The 16681-nt window shown below is 42.3% G+C and overlaps 1 protein-coding gene across 19 annotated transcripts in view; it reads left to right on the top strand.

Moving 5' to 3' along the window:
- neb (nebulin) overlaps positions 1-16681 on the top strand; it is an 88777-nt gene that overhangs the window by 29110 nt on the left and 42986 nt on the right. For 13 of the 19 annotated variants that reach the window (XM_035409603.1, XM_035409604.1, XM_035409601.1 and 10 more), the window contains 34 exons: positions 483-794; positions 1149-1355; positions 1924-2028; positions 2337-2444; positions 2583-2894; positions 3181-3387; positions 3485-3589; positions 3809-3916; positions 4078-4389; positions 4715-4921; positions 5057-5161; positions 5450-5557; positions 6231-6542; positions 6751-6954; positions 7146-7250; positions 7393-7500; positions 7592-7903; positions 8187-8390; positions 8573-8677; positions 8918-9025; positions 9120-9431; positions 9638-9841; positions 10024-10128; positions 10369-10476; positions 10569-10880; positions 11118-11321; positions 11679-11783; positions 12163-12270; positions 12400-12711; positions 12848-13051; positions 13536-13640; positions 14392-14499; positions 15132-15443; positions 15688-15891. In XM_035409603.1, coding sequence (XP_035265494.1) covers positions 483-794; positions 1149-1355; positions 1924-2028; positions 2337-2444; positions 2583-2894; positions 3181-3387; positions 3485-3589; positions 3809-3916; positions 4078-4389; positions 4715-4921; positions 5057-5161; positions 5450-5557; positions 6231-6542; positions 6751-6954; positions 7146-7250; positions 7393-7500; positions 7592-7903; positions 8187-8390; positions 8573-8677; positions 8918-9025; positions 9120-9431; positions 9638-9841; positions 10024-10128; positions 10369-10476; positions 10569-10880; positions 11118-11321; positions 11679-11783; positions 12163-12270; positions 12400-12711; positions 12848-13051; positions 13536-13640; positions 14392-14499; positions 15132-15443; positions 15688-15891 — 6357 coding nt within the window. The remainder of the gene's footprint in view (positions 1-482; positions 795-1148; positions 1356-1923; positions 2029-2336; positions 2445-2582; positions 2895-3180; positions 3388-3484; positions 3590-3808; positions 3917-4077; positions 4390-4714; positions 4922-5056; positions 5162-5449; positions 5558-6230; positions 6543-6750; positions 6955-7145; positions 7251-7392; positions 7501-7591; positions 7904-8186; positions 8391-8572; positions 8678-8917; positions 9026-9119; positions 9432-9637; positions 9842-10023; positions 10129-10368; positions 10477-10568; positions 10881-11117; positions 11322-11678; positions 11784-12162; positions 12271-12399; positions 12712-12847; positions 13052-13535; positions 13641-14391; positions 14500-15131; positions 15444-15687; positions 15892-16681) is intronic. The other 6 variants (XM_035409613.1, XM_035409609.1, XM_035409612.1 and 3 more) reach the window with 6 other exon arrangements.

Below are 16681 nucleotides of genomic sequence, written 5' to 3'. Positions count from 1 at the left end.
ACTGGCCAAAGCAGTCTTTGCACAAAACTAACGGCAGTGGCGGGAGCAAATTTGGGAGGGGTATCACTCGGTACGTCATAATGACATACACCTCCACCCTTGCTTATTTTTGGAAGAACTACATTGGGCGGGTAATTTGAATTTTGGAGATACCTCCTCCCTTGACCTCCCTGACTGTGCAAAGGGGATGTTTCTCTCACCCTAATCTCACAGTAGCCAGTAAAATTAAAAAAACCTCCTTTGCCTAAATTAAACCCTTGCAGTTTGCCACACATTACAGCCAAGTGCCATTTTCTTTTCAACTTCAGCCCCAAAGCACACTGGACACATTGCATGATCGTGTTTGTTTTATGTCATGGATATTGCAGCAGAACCCTTTTTTAAATTTAATGTAAACCAGAGGAGACATTATAAATGATTTACTTAAGGTAATTTTATGTAATATTAAGAAAATATTTAATGTTGTTCTGTTTTCTCCGCAGATCCAGTACAAGAAAGACTACGAGAAGGCCAGAGGCCATCACCTGGGTTTTCGCAATCTCCATGACGACCCCTTGCTGGTGCACTACATGGACGTGGCCAAGATGCAGAGCGAGAGGAACTACAAGAAGGACTACCACAAGTCCAAGCTGAAGTACCACACCCCCGTGGACATGCTCAGTGTGGTGCAGGCCAAGCAGGTCTCTGCCGTGACCACCGACATTGGCTACAGGCAGCCGCTACATCGCTACACCCTGCTGCCCGACGCCATGCCTCTGCATCTGGCTCGCACGGTTAACGCCAACATTAGCGACGTAAGTATAGGGTTTTTTTTTCTGTTCCGTACCATTTGAATTTAAAGCAGAGTTTTGTGTTTATTTCTGGTGCTATCCAGTTGGAGCATTTGTGTTTTTGGTGTTGTAATTCACCCTATGGCTCAAATGAAATTCTGACCATGGCTGTGCTAACTTTGGTTGGAAGTCTGACAGGATGATACATAAGCCATCATCTGCATCTCACTTGGGCGGGGGGGGGGGGGGGGGGGGATTTCAGTTCTCTCAATAATGTCATTCATTGCTCAACAGTGCCTCCCCTGGTGGAACCAGGACTTACAATCTGCCAATATCCAGAAGTGATGGCCACATATCTGTGTATGATTTTGTTTGCAGAATGAGTACAAGAACGAGTACAACAACTACATGAAAGGATTAAGCTGGGTACCTATAGGCTCCCTGGCAGTGGAGACTGCGAAGGTTGGCAGTGAGATTCAGAGTGAGAAGAAGTACCGCACTCACCCCTCCAAGTTTGAGTTCAAAAAGCTGATGGACTCCATGGACATGGTTCTGGCCACCACCAACAACCAGATCATAAATCGGGTACGGTGCACATCTGCCTAAATAACAGAACAACCAAAGGGCAACCAAATTGGTTTCTGGTATGAAATATAAAAGTTATGATGAAAGACATAAGAAGCTTAACCTCTTCGTGCTTAGTAAAAGGAGATTTAGGGGTGATTTGATTGAGGCTTTTAAATTCATAAAGGGGATTAACAAAGTGAACTCCTAGAGATTCTTCAAGTTCAGTTCTGTTAGTAGAACAAGGGGGCATAAATGGAAATGAGCAAAAGGTACATTTCGTACAGACATTAGGAAACATGTTTTTTCATGCAGAGAGTATTTAATGTGTGGAATAGCTTGCCAAGTCATGTTGCAGAGGCAGAAACCCAGGGGTTTTCAAGACTAGGCTTGATATGGTGCTGGATACTATCTAGTTTGGAAGTAAACCGAGCATTCGGTACACTTCAGTAGTAGGAAGATGGCAAGCATGTTGGGCTGAATGTCCTGTTCTTCTCATTATGTTGTTATGTTATGTTACAAGTTCTCTTACATAACCTTATTGCCCCCTGGATGAATCCCTGTCTATTATTCTCCTGTTGTGATGCAGAAAGCCTACACAGAAGCTTGGAATAAGGACAAGCTCAACGTTCACATCATGCCCGACAGTCCTGAGATCATTATGGCAAAGGTGAACCAGCTCAACATGAGCCAGGTAAGATCCATTTGTTACTGTATTTAAATAATGGCTGTGTTTGTAAATGTAGTTTAGTCATTTTCCATCCTCGGTATGACTATATATTTTATGATAACAAATTTTCTCAATACAACGTCTATATGACACTCGCATAATGCTAACATAGACATCATATTACAACAGTGCAAAAATATATTTCTTGTTAACATAATATTATTGGCATAATGATGGATATTAACTATATTTTTAAAAGACAGCACTGGTAAAAATTGTGTTTTTGAGTTAGAGATGGTGATAGACTGAACTGTAGTTGCATTCCATTGCAGAAACTTTACAAAGCCGGTATCGAAGACATGGCGAAGAAAGGATACGACCTGAACACAGATGCCATATCAATCAAAACAGCAAAAGCCTCCAGAGATATCGCCAGTGATGTAGGTGAACTTTACGTTTTTGTCCTTACCACTGTAGATCTTTCCAGTCATCCAACCCTTTCATTGTATGTTACTTCGGAGGACTTAGCAAAGGGGCGGAGTGTGTGGCTAAAGCAAACCGTTCTAAATCCTTTACAGTACAAGTACAAGCTGGCCTTTGAAAAGGCCAAAGGCCATCACGTTGGCCTCCGCAATCTCCATGACGACCCCTTGCTGGTGCACTACATGAACGTGGCTAAGATGCAGAGTGAGAGGAACTACAAGAAGGACTACCACCTGGCCAAGCTGAAGTACCACACCCCCGTGGACATGCTCAGTGTGGTCCAGGCCAAGCAGGCCTCCGCCGTGACCACCGACATCGGCTACCGGACGTACCTGCACCGATACACCCTCCTGCCCGACGCCATGCCTCTGGATTTAGCTCGCAACGTGAAAGCCAGTGTGAGCGAGGTGAGTGGAGCGTTTGATCAGTCCTTTTGATTGTGCTCCTCCTGCAAGTGCAAGCTAAGACCTCAGTGCTATGACGGGGACACTGTGTTGTAGGAGGTGCTCTAGTTAAGGGCAGACTAGGGTCTTATTCACTTATGCATTTTCCGTAAAACATCTCAACGCCTTCCTCACAAACAAGGTGGGGTGTCTTCCAGTAAATGTATTTGCCTTCCTTCACTGTGGTAAGATTTGTTAATCTGTAATCCAGAAGCAATGACTACATACCTATGTATGGTTTTATTCACAGAATGAGTACAAGAACGAGTACAACAACTACATGAAAGGATTAAGCTGGGTACCTATAGGCTCCCTGGCAGTGGAGACTGCAAAGGTTGGCAGCGAGATTCAGAGTGAGAAGAAGTACCGCACTCACCCCTCCAAGTTTGAGTTCAAAAAGCTGATGGACTCCATGGACATGGTTCTCGCCACCACCAACAATCAGATCATGAATCAGGTATGGGGCACATTTGCCTAAATAACATAAGTTGTCTTGCGTGACCTTCCTGTCCCCTGCATGAATACTTGTCTCTTATTCTCCTTTTGTAATGCAGAAAGCCTACACAGATGCCTGGAATAAGGACAAGCTCAACGTCCACATCATGCCCGACAGTCCTGAGATCATTATGGCGAAGGTGAACCAGATCAACATGAGCCAGGTAGGACCCACCAAAGAGACACCAAGTATCGCTGCCATTTATATCGCTGGTGTACTTCTAAACAATATACTTGTAACCAAACAAATAGCAATTGTGTTAAAATTATCCCTCAAAACATTTTCAGGTTTAATCATTTTTAAATTTGAACCAAATATTCCAGTGTGTTGTTACACTCTTTCAGCTGTGACTACTATGTTCTGTATCTTTTTTACACACCAGAAAATCTATAAAGCTGGCCTTGAAGAAATGAGGGACAAAGGTTATAACCTCCCGCTCGACGCTATCCCAGTCCAGGCGGCAAAGGCCTCTGCAAACATTGCCAGTGATGTAAGTGTATCAGATTCCCTTAAACATATTCAAATGTTTTTCTCAGATAGGGTTCTATGTTATGTCTGATTATGTCAAACTTGCGTAATTAAATCTTGTGAATTATATACCCCCCCCCCCCCCCCCCCCCCCCGGAAACAAATCTCTGCATACTCTTGCAGTACAAGTACAAACTGGCTTATGAGAAAGATAAGGGCCATCACCTGGGTATTCGCAATCTCCATGACGACCCCTTGCTGGTGCACTACATGAACGTGGCCAAGATGCAGAGCGAGAGGAACTACAAGAAGGACTACCACCTGTCCAAGCTGAAGTACCACACCCCCGTAGACATGCTCAGTGTGGTGCAGGCCAAGCAGGCCTCGGCTGCGACCACCAACACTGGCTACCGGCAGCACATCTCACATTACACAGTTCTGCCCGATGCCATGAATCTGCAACTGGCACGCAACATGCAAAGCATCATTAGCGATGTGAGTATGGACTCATTAATTCTCTATGTCTCTTTCTCTCTCTCCCTCTGTCTCTCTCTCTCTTTGTTTGTCTCTCTCTCTGGTTGAATTTCTTTATTTTAACATAACTTTCTTTATAAACAAAGGCTGGTAATTGCAAGTCATTACATTACCGAATTAACTTTCATTTCAGTTGATTAACTTTTCTTCGTTCAACAAACAAATAACGTGTACTCATCAAAATCTGTACATAAAGGTTGCAGTTTAACACTGTTCACATAATGACAGTATTGCCAGACTGGAGAAAGATTACCCATGTGCAAGTGTGTGTTCTGTTTTTCCGCAGAATGCCTACAAAAGTGATTATAACACCTACATGAAAGGAGTAGGGTGGATCCCCATTGGTTCTTTGGATGTTGAGAAAGCAAAGACAGCAACCACGATTGGCTGCGAGAAACTGTATCGCCAGCCTCCCAGCAATTTGAAATTCACCAAAGACATGACCTCCATGGACATGGTCTTAGCCACTACAAATGCTCAGGTCATGGACAAGGTAAGAATGCTTGGACAAATATTTGTGAACCCATTATTCACATAATGTCTGTGACTCACCCAGTGGATTACAGCCTTGTTTCAAGAGTGAAACTGTCCAATGAGCTCATAGCTGATGTAACTGTCTTTCATGTAGCATGCATACACTGACGCCTGGGAGAAAGATAAGACCAAGATCCACATCATGCCTGACTCCATGGATGTAGCTCTGGCACGGCATAACATGGCCAACTACAGTGAGGTAAGCTTTGCGATCTCAGGACATCCTACATGCACTTGGTCATATTTCCTGAGTCAATTCATGAAAAATATAATGTAACTGTCCAAGGGATACTTTGAATGATTCTATTGTCAGTTAAGAACAAAGAACTGAAAGCCCTACCAACAAGACTCTTTTAGAATTGTTATTTAGATAATAAGTCAGTAAACGCTTAAGTGCACTAATAATAATGTAAATATTGTAGTACAAAGTGGCATTAGATTTTCTAATTTTCTAACATCTCATGTTTTTCTACTTTTCTTTACTCAGAAACTGTACCGACTTGCTAATGAAGAAGACAAAAAGAAGGGCTATGACCTGCCTTCTGATGCCATCGCTCTCAAGTCAGCCAAGGCATCCAGGGACATCGCCAGTGATGTAAGTTCTTTGTCATGCCATTAACCAAAGAAATCAGAATCAGAATCAGAATCAGAATGAGGTTTTATTGCCAAGTAGGTTTACACATACAAGGAATTTGTTTTGGTCAGGTGGTGCATAACAGTGAACATAAAATAGATAAATAAAATAAGATAAACATAGTGCAATAAAAACATAACAGACATAACATAACATAACATAACATAAACATAGTACAAACGGTAAACATTAAACAATAAACAATAGTGCAAGGGGATAAAGTGTTATAAGTACAGGTGCTGTCTGTTTGGTGTCCGTGGAGGTCAGGATAACAGTACAGTATCAGTGGTATCAGTGGGGGTCCCGGGCCTTGTTGATGAGGCCAGCTGCATTCGGGAAAAAACTGTTCTTATGTCGTGAGGTTTTGGTCCTGATGGACCGCAGCCTCCTGCCGGAGGGGAGTGTTTGAAAGAGTTTGTGTCCAGGGTGGGAGGGGTCGGCCACAATCTTTTCTGCCCGCCTCAGGGCCCTGGAGGTGTGCAGGTCCTGGAGGGATGGCAGATTGCAGCCAATCACCCTCTCAGCAGCGCGAATGATACGCTGCAATCTGCCCTTGTCCTTATACGTAAATATGTAAATATATACTTGTATGCGATCAGGAGCAAATGCATCACCCAAAATTGATCTCTTTTAGTACAAGTACAAAGTGGGGTATCGCGAGCAAGTCGGACATCATATTGGATACCGTTGTGTCCAAGACGACCCCTTGATGGTGATGGCCGTGCATGCAGCCAAGATCGCCAGTGATGCCCTGTACAAGAAGGACTTCCACAAGTCCAAGACTAAGTTCAACCTTCCAGTGGACATGATGGCCTTTGAATTGGCCAAGAAGAACCAGATTCAAGTCAACGACTTCAACTACAGGACTCGCCTGCACAACTGGACCTGCCTGCCCGACTCTAGTGACGTCTCCCACGCCAGGCAGGTCTATGACCTACAGAGTGATGTAAGTTTGAGAAAATGCCTTTCTGCTTTAAATGGACGCTGCAAAGAAAGTATTAAAACCGCACATCATCTAAGAGTTCTCAGATTTCAGTTTCCTGGACCATTAATTATATAATAACTTGTGTAGTGTATCCCTGTCGGAAAAAAAATGTCTTATTTTGTCTTATTTAGAATTGTTTTTTAAACTTATGACATTTTATTTAATTCAGGTCGTGTACAAGTCGGACCTGAAGTGGCTTCAGGGTCTTGGCTGGGTCCCCATTGGCTCCCTTGATGTTGAGAAAGTCAAAAAGGCAGGAGAGGCCCTGAATGAGAGGAAATATCGCCAACAGCCCTGGAACTTCAAACACACCAGCACAATGGAAGACATGCCAATGGTTCTAGCCAAAGCCAATGCTCTAGCTAACAACAAGGTATTATCTATAGATTATCATGCCTGTGTTTAATCAAATTAATAATATTGTATACTTTTTCAAACATGCGACCTGCATTCTTGGGCATGGCATGTCAGCATTTTAATCCATTTCGTTTTTGATAATGACTGTGAGTGCTTTTCTTTGGTCAGTTGATACTGATGGATGTATTAAATTCTGAATTTTTGCAGCGTCTGTACACTGAAGCTTGGGAAAATGAGAAGACTAATATACACATCATGCCTGATGCCATGGACGTAGCTCTGGCTCGACATAACAAGGCAAACTACAGTGAGGTGAGACATGAAGACAAAGGAAATGGAGCTATTTTTTCAAATATTAGCCTAATGTAAAAACACAAAATTTTTAAAAAATATTTCACAATGTGAAACATTGATGTGGTAAAAAATTGTAAATTACTTTGATATTCCCATTCAGAAATTATACCGACTTGCTAATGAAGAGGCTAAGAAGAAGGGCTATGACCTGCCTTCTGATGCCATCGCTCTCAAGTCAGCCAAGGCATCCAGGGACATCGCCAGTGATGTAAGTTCTTTGTACTGAATGCCATTAACCAAATATATATTCCTGTATACAGTAAGGACTCAATACATCACCTTAAATTGATCTGTTTTAGTACAAGTACCATGAAGGGTATCGCAAGCAAGTTGGACATCATATTGGAGCCCGAAGCATTCAAGATGACCCCTTGCTCATGCTGGCCTTAAATTCAGCTAAGATCGCCAGTGATGCCCTGTACAAGAAGGACTTCCACAAGTCCAAGACTACGTTCAACCTCCCAGTGGACATGATGGCCTTTGAATTGGCCAAGAAGAACCAGATTCAAGTCAACGACTTCAACTACAGGACTCACCTGCACAACTGGACCTGCTTGCCCGACTCCAATGACGTTGTCCACGCCAGGCAGGTCTATAACCTCCAGAGTGATGTAAGTCGAAGTTACTCAACCACATGTTTACAGAGTATTGACTCCTTTAAGATGCTGAATGACCTGAGGCTGTGCTGTTCAGTCTGATTTCAGTCCCTTATTAGTAACATTACATCTCGTGGGAGCAACTTATGGACATACAATGCATATTTGTACCATCCTGTATGCTGTATTTTTAACTACACAAAAGTTGCTGTTGAATGGTATCTCTCAGATAAAATATATCGCTGGGACATTTTGTTAATGGAAATCCATTTAACCTTTTAATATCTGGTTGATTCAGGTCGTGTACAAGTCGGACCTGAAGTGGCTTCAGGGTCTTGGCTGGGTCCCCATTGGCTCCCTTGATGTTGAGAAAGTCAAAAAGGCAGGAGAGGCCCTGAATGAGAGGAAATATCGCCAACAGCCCTGGAACTTCAAACACACCAGCACAATGGAAGACATGCCAATGGTTCTAGCCAAAGCCAATGCTCTAGCTAACAACAAGGTATTATCTATAGATTATCATGCCCGTGTTTCATCAAGTGACTCTGTTTTTATAAAATGCTAATGTCCTTTTGGTTTTGAATTGTAGTTCTTTTAATTTACTATTGTTCTGGGAGATATTTTCAAACGATGTTGTCTTTCAGTGAGCTGGAAACGTTCATAACGAATTCTGAATTTTTGCAGCGTCTGTACACTGAAGCTTGGGAAAATGAGAAGCCTAATATACACATCATGCCTGATGCCATGGACGTAGCTCTGGCTCGACATAACAAGGCAAACTACAGTGAGGTGAGACATGAAGACAGAGGAGATACTTCTGTTGGGCAGAAGATAATCAAATTCTATGTCGGTTCTGCTATTTAAAATAAAAATTGCCCAACTGCATTGTATATATATTCATATAATAACATCCTCAGTGAAGGACAATGGTTTTACTGACCATTCATGTTTAGTAGAGTACTTTTGTGAAGTTATAGTCTGACATCTTTAAGCCATAAAATTGTCTGTTGTGTTGATTTTCCCACTCAGAAATTGTACAGACTTGCTAATGAAGAGGCTAAGAAGAAGGGCTACGACCTGCCTTCTGATGCCATCGCTCTCAAGTCAGCCAAGGCATCCAGGGACATCGCCAGTGATGTGAGTTCTTTTTTTTCTGAATGCAGTTAACCAAAATGTATATGCCTGTATACAGTAAGAACTCAATACATCACTCTAAATTGATCTCTTTTAGTACAAGTACAAAGTGGGGTATCGCGAGCAAGTCGGACATCATATTGGATACCGTTGTGTCCAAGACGACCCCTTGATGGTGATGGCCGTGCATGCAGCCAAGATCGCCAGTGATGCTCTGTACAAGAAGGACTTCAACATGTCCAAGACTAAATACAACCTTCCAGTGGACATGCTGTCCATTGAGTTGGCTAAGAAGTGCCAGATCCAAGTCAACGACTTCAACTACAGGACACACCTGCACAACTGGACCTGCCTGCCCGACTCCAACGACGTTGTCCAGGCCAGGCAGGTCTATGACCTTCAGAGTGATGTAAGTTCAAGAACCCTCAACCAAGGTTCTGACAAACATTTGCTTTATTTTTTCTGTGCAGTGTGACATAGTAATGTATTGTTAGCAAAACAATTGAAGTCATGTATGTAAACAGACATGTTTAAATTCTTCCATTCTTAAGTATATCACGGCAACATTTTTGATAACCAAACACAGTGCAAATTCTTAATATCTGGTTGAATCAGGTCGTGTACAAGTCGGACCTGAAGTGGCTTCAGGGTCTTGGCTGGGTCCCCATTGGCTCCCTTGATGTTGAGAAAGTCAAAAAGGCAGGAGAGGCCCTGAATGAGAGGAAATATCGCCAACAGCCCTGGAACTTCAAACACACCAGCACAATGGAAGACATGCCAATGGTTCTAGCCAAAGCCAATGCTCTAGCTAACAACAAGGTATTATCTATAGATTATCATGCCCGTGTTTCATCAAGTGACTCTGTTTTTATAAAATGCTAATGTCCTATTGGTTTTGAAGTGTAGTTCTTTTAATTTACTATTGTTCTGGGAGATATTTTCAAACGATGTTGTCTTTCAGTGAGCTGGAAACGTTCATAACGAATTCTGAATTTTTGCAGCGTCTGTACACTGAAGCTTGGGAAAATGAGAAGGCTAATATACACATCATGCCTGATGCCATGGACGTAGCTCTGGCTCGACATAACAAGGCAAACTACAGTGAGGTGAGACATGAAGACAGAGGAGATACTTCTGTTGGGCAGAAGATAATCAAATTCTATGTCGGTTCTGCTATTTAAAATAAAAATGGCCCAACTGCATTGTATATATATTCATATAATAACATCCTCAGTGAAGGACAATGGTTTTACTGACCATTCATGTTTAGTAGAGTACTTTTGTGAAGTTATAGTCTGACATCTTTAAGCCATAAAATTGTCTGTTGTGTTGATTTTCCCACTCAGAAACTATACAGACTTGCTAATGAAGAGGCTAAGAAGAAGGGCTATGACCTGCCTTCTGATGCCATCGCTCTCAAGTCAGCCAAGGCATCCAGGGACATCGCCAGTGATGTAAGTTCTTTGTTTTGAATGTCATTAAACAAAAAATAAATACTTGAATACAATCAGGGCTAAACGCACCACCCTAAATTGATCACTTTTAGTACAAGTACCATGAAGGATACCGCAAGCAACTCGGTCATCACATTGGATTCCGTTGCATCGAAGACGACCCCATGATGGTGAGGGCTTTGAATACAGCCAAGATTGCCAGCGAACTTGTGTACAAGAAGGACTTCCACAAGTCCAAGACTAAATACAACCTTCCAGTGGACATGCTGACCATCGAGCTGGCTAAGAAGTGCCAGATCCAAGTCAACGACTTCAACTACAGGACACACCTGCACAACTGGACCTGCTTGCCCGACTCCAACGACGTTGTTCACGCCAGGCAGGTCTATGACCTACAGAGTGATGTAAGTTTGAGAGAATTCATTACATCTATTTCAGGATAATTATTCAACTTTCTTTAAAGGTAAAATTGTAATTTCTCATTGTGCTGTACAATAGTAAATTTTAACTTTATTTTAATAGCAGACACATACACATCTGCATTGTTTTATACTTATCAGCTATTAGGTCCAGCTGTCTAAAAGCAAATGATTCTCACATTCCTGTAACTGTCATATATTTGTGATTACTGTCCGCCTCAGGCTGTATACAAGGCAGACCTGAAGTGGCTTCAGGGTATTGGCTGGGTCCCCATTGGCTCTCTTGATGTTGAGAAAGCCAAAAAAGCTGGAGATATCCTGAGTGACAGGAAGTATCGCCAGCACCCAAGCACAATCCCCTTCTACAGCTCCACAGACTCCTTGGAAATGGTGCTGGCACAGACCAATGCTTTGATCATGAACAAGGTAAGACTTGCCACCTTTCTGTAACTCTGCTAACGAGCTTCAGTCCTGTCCACCAATTTGCATAGTAGCTGTTAGCCACATCGTAGGGATCAAACTGAGCTAGCGAGTGAGAGCATCACCAGCATATCTGTCAGAAATACTTATGGCCATAACTATGATTATTGTGACTGCTATAGTAAAAAAAAGAAATGAAAACAGACTAGGTGAAATGCACTTGTGAGCAGTTGAAAGATTTGACAAATTTTTCCCCAGTAGTTATTTAATCTCATCTGCGATTTTAATCATGCACCCCCTACTCTCTCCCTGTCATCCTGTTACTTGAGTGATTCGATGTCAACGATTTGAACTTTCTTTCAGCGGTTGTACACTGAGGCGTGGGACAAGGACAAGAGAACGATCCACATCATGCCTGACACCCCTGAGATACTGCTGTCACAGCAGAACACGCTCAACACCAGCTCGGTACGGCCAAAACCCATCTCCATCACCCTTTCTCCCTTGATAGCAACTGCAGAACAGTTTTCTAGATGAATGAGTGAATTGCATTTACAAGGCATGGCTCAAAGATCAGACAGTGCTTTGCAGTGAGCGTGGATAGCCAGCAAGAATGATCAACAGTCATTTTTTACAAACATGATTCCCCTGCTTTTGTTTTTGTGTATATAAGGACAGGCTCAAGAATGCTCTTGTGCCTTTATTGAGCGAGTCAGATTGGAGCTCTATTGAGACCTTAATCAAATCCTGCCTTTTACTGTCATGTGATACTAGGACTCCTCTGGTAATCCTGCCTATGACAAAATGCAGACTGGATCATCATGAATGTCTGTTTTGTGCTTTGCAGAAGTACTATCGACAAGGCTATGAAGCAGACCTAAAGAAGGGCTATCTTCTACCCAAGGATGCCATCTCGATCGTGAGTGCCAAGGCTTCAAGTAACATCGCCAGCGACGTGAGTCTTCAATTTGCAACCGATTTCTACATTTGTAATATTACTGTAATAAAGACAATTTATGTTTTGTCTAGAAATGTTATCAGTCACATGTATTGTTTGGCATCATCTTTTTGGATTCTTCTACAGTACAAGTACCATGAAGGGTACCACAAGCAAGTCGGACATCATATTGGATACCGTTGTGTCGAAGACGACCCCTTGATGGTGATGGCCGTGCATGCAGCCAAGATCGCCAGTGATGCTCTGTACAAGAAGGACTTCAACATGTCCAAGACTAAATACAACCTTCCAGTGGACATGCTGTCCATCGAGTTGGCTAAGAAGTGCCAGATCCAAGTCAACGACTTCAACTACAGGACTCACCTGCACAGCTGGACCTGCCTGCCTGACTCCAATGATGTTGTCCACGCCAAGCAGGTCTATGACCTACAGAGTGATGTAAGTTCATCACCAATTAAGAAATGTCCCGAACCACAGCACGGCAAATGGTGCCTGTTAGAAATATTTAAAATTAGTCTTTTTTAAAGTGCACAGTGTATTAAAATGTGACTTACTCTGTCGTTCTCTTTATCAGAATGTATATAAATCGGACATGGAGTTCATGAGGGGACTTGCGTGGATCCCAATCGGCTCTCTGGACGTAATGAAGGCGAAGAAGGCAGGGGACATCCTGAATGAACGGCTTTACCGCCAGAAGCCAGATGCCCTCACGTACACAATAGACATGACGGCAATCCCCATGGTCCTGGCGAAGGATAATGCTGTCACAATGAACAAGGTCAGTGAGTCAGCTCCTGTCCCACGAAGATACGTCATATGATGCAAATCATGAGATATATATTCAAATAGTATTGACTGGCATTTTTCAATTGCAAGAAAAAAAAATCAATAAATAAGCCAAAACAGACAGAATAAAAACAATACATGTTCAATGCTTTGAGATTTTTTTCTAGTACAAAATCTGAATTGCATTACTGCAGCCTCAATATGCAGTAACTGTGCAAAGAGAAGAATATATGGTCAGTTGTTACTAGATAAATGTCTACACTTATTATAAGAAATTGTACAAGAATATGAGTATTCATATTATTGAGTCTGCCAACAAATGATACTGATTGTATTCCATATTAAACAGGCTCAATTCAATTGTATCACTTTGAGAGTTAAGGATAAAAGTTTATAGACACTTGAAACTCGATACTTGAAATTTATCCAAAATCAACAGAAAAAATGCACTAAAAAGTAAATGTGCTTTATCACAGCGCCTGTACAATGAAGCTTGGGATCAAGATAAGACCAATATCCACTTGACTCCAGACATGCCAGAGTTTCTTCTTGCAAAGGCCAACGCTCTGAACGTGAACAAGGTAGGTGTTGGTGTTACTTTCTTTTTTTTTTCACTTTAGCACACCGTTGTCCAAAACATCCATATGTCCTTGAGATTTTTAGAGCTTGAGGAAAGCATCACAGCTATTTCTGGCAATTAAATACCAGTCATAATTTATTGACCCTTTAAGATGTAAGATCACAAATATGGGCTTAGAATTTTCTTTACTGAACATTCTAATGCCAATGTAACAATCACCACTGGAAATTGGGTTTGTGTTCGGGGGCATTGTCATGCTGAGACAGGAAAGGGCCTCCCCCAAAATGTTTGGGAAAGAACAGAATCGTCTGGAATGTGATTGCGTGCTGTAGCATTAAGATTTACCTTTATGGAACTAAAGGTCCTAGCCCAAACTAGGGGGTGTCCAGATACCTTTGGTGATATAGTGTAACTCTCCTCCTGTTTCCACCCATATGCTGTGAATATGGTTAATAATGTGAATCATTTAAAAGTGTTCTCTGAGCAGGCAGTGAATGTTGTTGTTGGCTTCCATAGTAGCTGTCACTTTGCACACGGTCATGGAGAGTTACGGAAGTTTGCACGCAGTCTTTTGTCCCACAATGCTTTCTGTCTTAGTACATATTTACAGGCCTATACTTATACGATTTGTATTGTTTTTGCTAAGCCAAATCTCCCTTCATATTTAATCCCTTTGCTTGTTAGTTGTTTTGCCCAGTAGTTTCCCCAGTAAAGACAGTCCTGACTGACAAGCCATATTTGTTTTTTTACAGAAATTGTACAGACAAGGCTATGAGGAAACTATCAGCAAGGGCTATGATCTGAGACCAGACTGCATAGCTATCAAAGCGGCAAAGGCTTCCAGAGACATCGCCAGCGACGTGAGTATACCTGTTTCCACCCTTTTCAGACAACAATTAAGCCTTCTTCATAGAGTGTTTTTACCAGACAATGAATTTACATATCATTTATATAGAGGTATCATTCATGAGACTCTTGACTTGGGTTCATGAACATTTGTCCTTAAACTATAATGAAACCGTAATAATTCACCACATATATAACACTACATTATTCAGCGAGTATGTTGAACAAATGTCGATTGAATCAAGGTCACCTGGTTGTTTTTGAAAGTATGAAATACTTTGTTGAAAACCGCAGTATAGCAGTGTTGCAATGTCACACTTAGGATTCCAAACTATGAGAGTCCCACTGCTGAACCATTACACTCTGGGCATGTACTAGTGATTAGGAATTTGACATGACTGTAGCAGCTTGTTGACATGTTCGTTGTAAGTAAACTTTAGTCTTCCAAGGCCTGTGACTGAACGTTTCTGGGACAGTCAGTGTGTATCGGCACAACTAAGAAAATAAAAGGGTGTAACTCAGCCACCATCACTCAATATATTTTAGTAGAAATCGAAGGAAGTATTGTACTGCCTATTGCTTAGATGGAAATGATCCCATAAAAAACATTTATTTTCATAATTTATTGCCTGTCTTCAATGTTTAGTACAAGTACCATGAAGGATACCGTAAACAACTCGGTCATCACATTGGATTCCGTTGCATCGAAGACGACCCCATGATGGTGAGGGCTTTGAATACAGCCAAGATTGCCAGCGAACTTGTGTACAAGAAGGACTTCCACAAGTCCAAGACTAAATACAACCTTCCAGTGGACATGCTGTCCATTGAGTTGGCTAAGAAGTGCCAGATCCAAGTCAACGACTTCAACTACAGGACACACCTGCACAACTGGACCTGCTTGCCCGACTCCAATGACGTTGTCCATGCAAGACAGGTCTATGACCTACAGAGTGATGTAAGTTTGAGAGAATGCATTAAATCTATTTTGGGGTAATTATTCCGCTATATTCAAAGGTACACATTTCTATTTATACTATACAATAGTAAATTTGTACTTTATTTTAATAATTTTAATACTGAAAACATGAGCATTTGCATTGTTCTTCTACTTCTCTGTTGTTAAATCCAGCTGTCTAAAAGCAAATGATTCTCGCATTCCTGTAAATGTGTCACACGTTTGTGATTACTGTCCACCTCAGGCTGTATACAAGGCAGACCTGAAGTGGCTTCAGGGTATTGGCTGGGTCCCCATTGGCTCTCTTGATGTTGAGAAAGCCAAAAAAGCTGGAGATATCCTGAGTGACAGGAAGTATCGCCAGCACCCAAGCGCATTCCCCTTCTACAGCTCCACAGACTCCTTGGAAATGGTGCTGGCACAGACCAATGCTGTGGTCATGAACAAGGTAAGACTTGCCACATTTTTGTAACTCTGCTAGTGAGCTTCAGTCCTGTCCACCAATTCACATGTTAGCATCTATGCAGCCTCTTAGGTGTTGAACTGAGCTAGCGAGCGAGAGCGTCATCAATATTCTCCTCTGTTGTATTCAATATTCAACCTCTGTTGTTGATTCAGGAGACTGCACACTAGCGTGCGCTGTCCTCTGAAGCACAGTACGTGATGTCAGCCTCTGCGTCTTACCATACCGTAGTTTGCGTAGTCAGGTTTGCTCAGACATTAATCAGTAGGAGACACTTCATGCGCAGCTCAACAGATCAACTTGTGGGTGCCTAATCAACCAATGAGGGTTGCTGGTGTGAGGCTGAGGTGTTGACATCGCAGGCAACCGAAACTCTCCTATCCTGGGTGATGCTAGAGCCAACTGTGCATCTCCCTGTGGGGTTGCCAGCCACAGTCAACGTTGTCTCGATTTGATAACAGACCATGGGCGGCAGTGTAGTATAATGGCGAAGGAGTTGGTCTTGTAACCTAAAGGTCGCAGGTTCGATTCCCCCGTAGGACTCTGCCGTTGTACCCTTGAGCAAGGCACTTAACCTGCATTGCTCCAGTATATATCCAGCTGTATAATTGGATACAATGTAAGTCGCTCTGGATAAGAGAGTCTGCTAAATGCCTGTAGACTAGATCATGGGGAGTATTCATGCACTCGGATAGTGCCTCGTTGGTTGAGCCACTCACACACCCCATTACTAAATACTGTAGATCAATTGTTGGGTTGAAGTTACACTAGTCCA

Source organism: Anguilla anguilla, chromosome 3 (assembly GCF_013347855.1).
Source record: "Anguilla anguilla isolate fAngAng1 chromosome 3, fAngAng1.pri, whole genome shotgun sequence".
NCBI classification, from domain to species: domain Eukaryota; kingdom Metazoa; phylum Chordata; class Actinopteri; order Anguilliformes; family Anguillidae; genus Anguilla; species Anguilla anguilla.
This window is presented reverse-complemented; position numbering and strand designations above follow the sequence as displayed.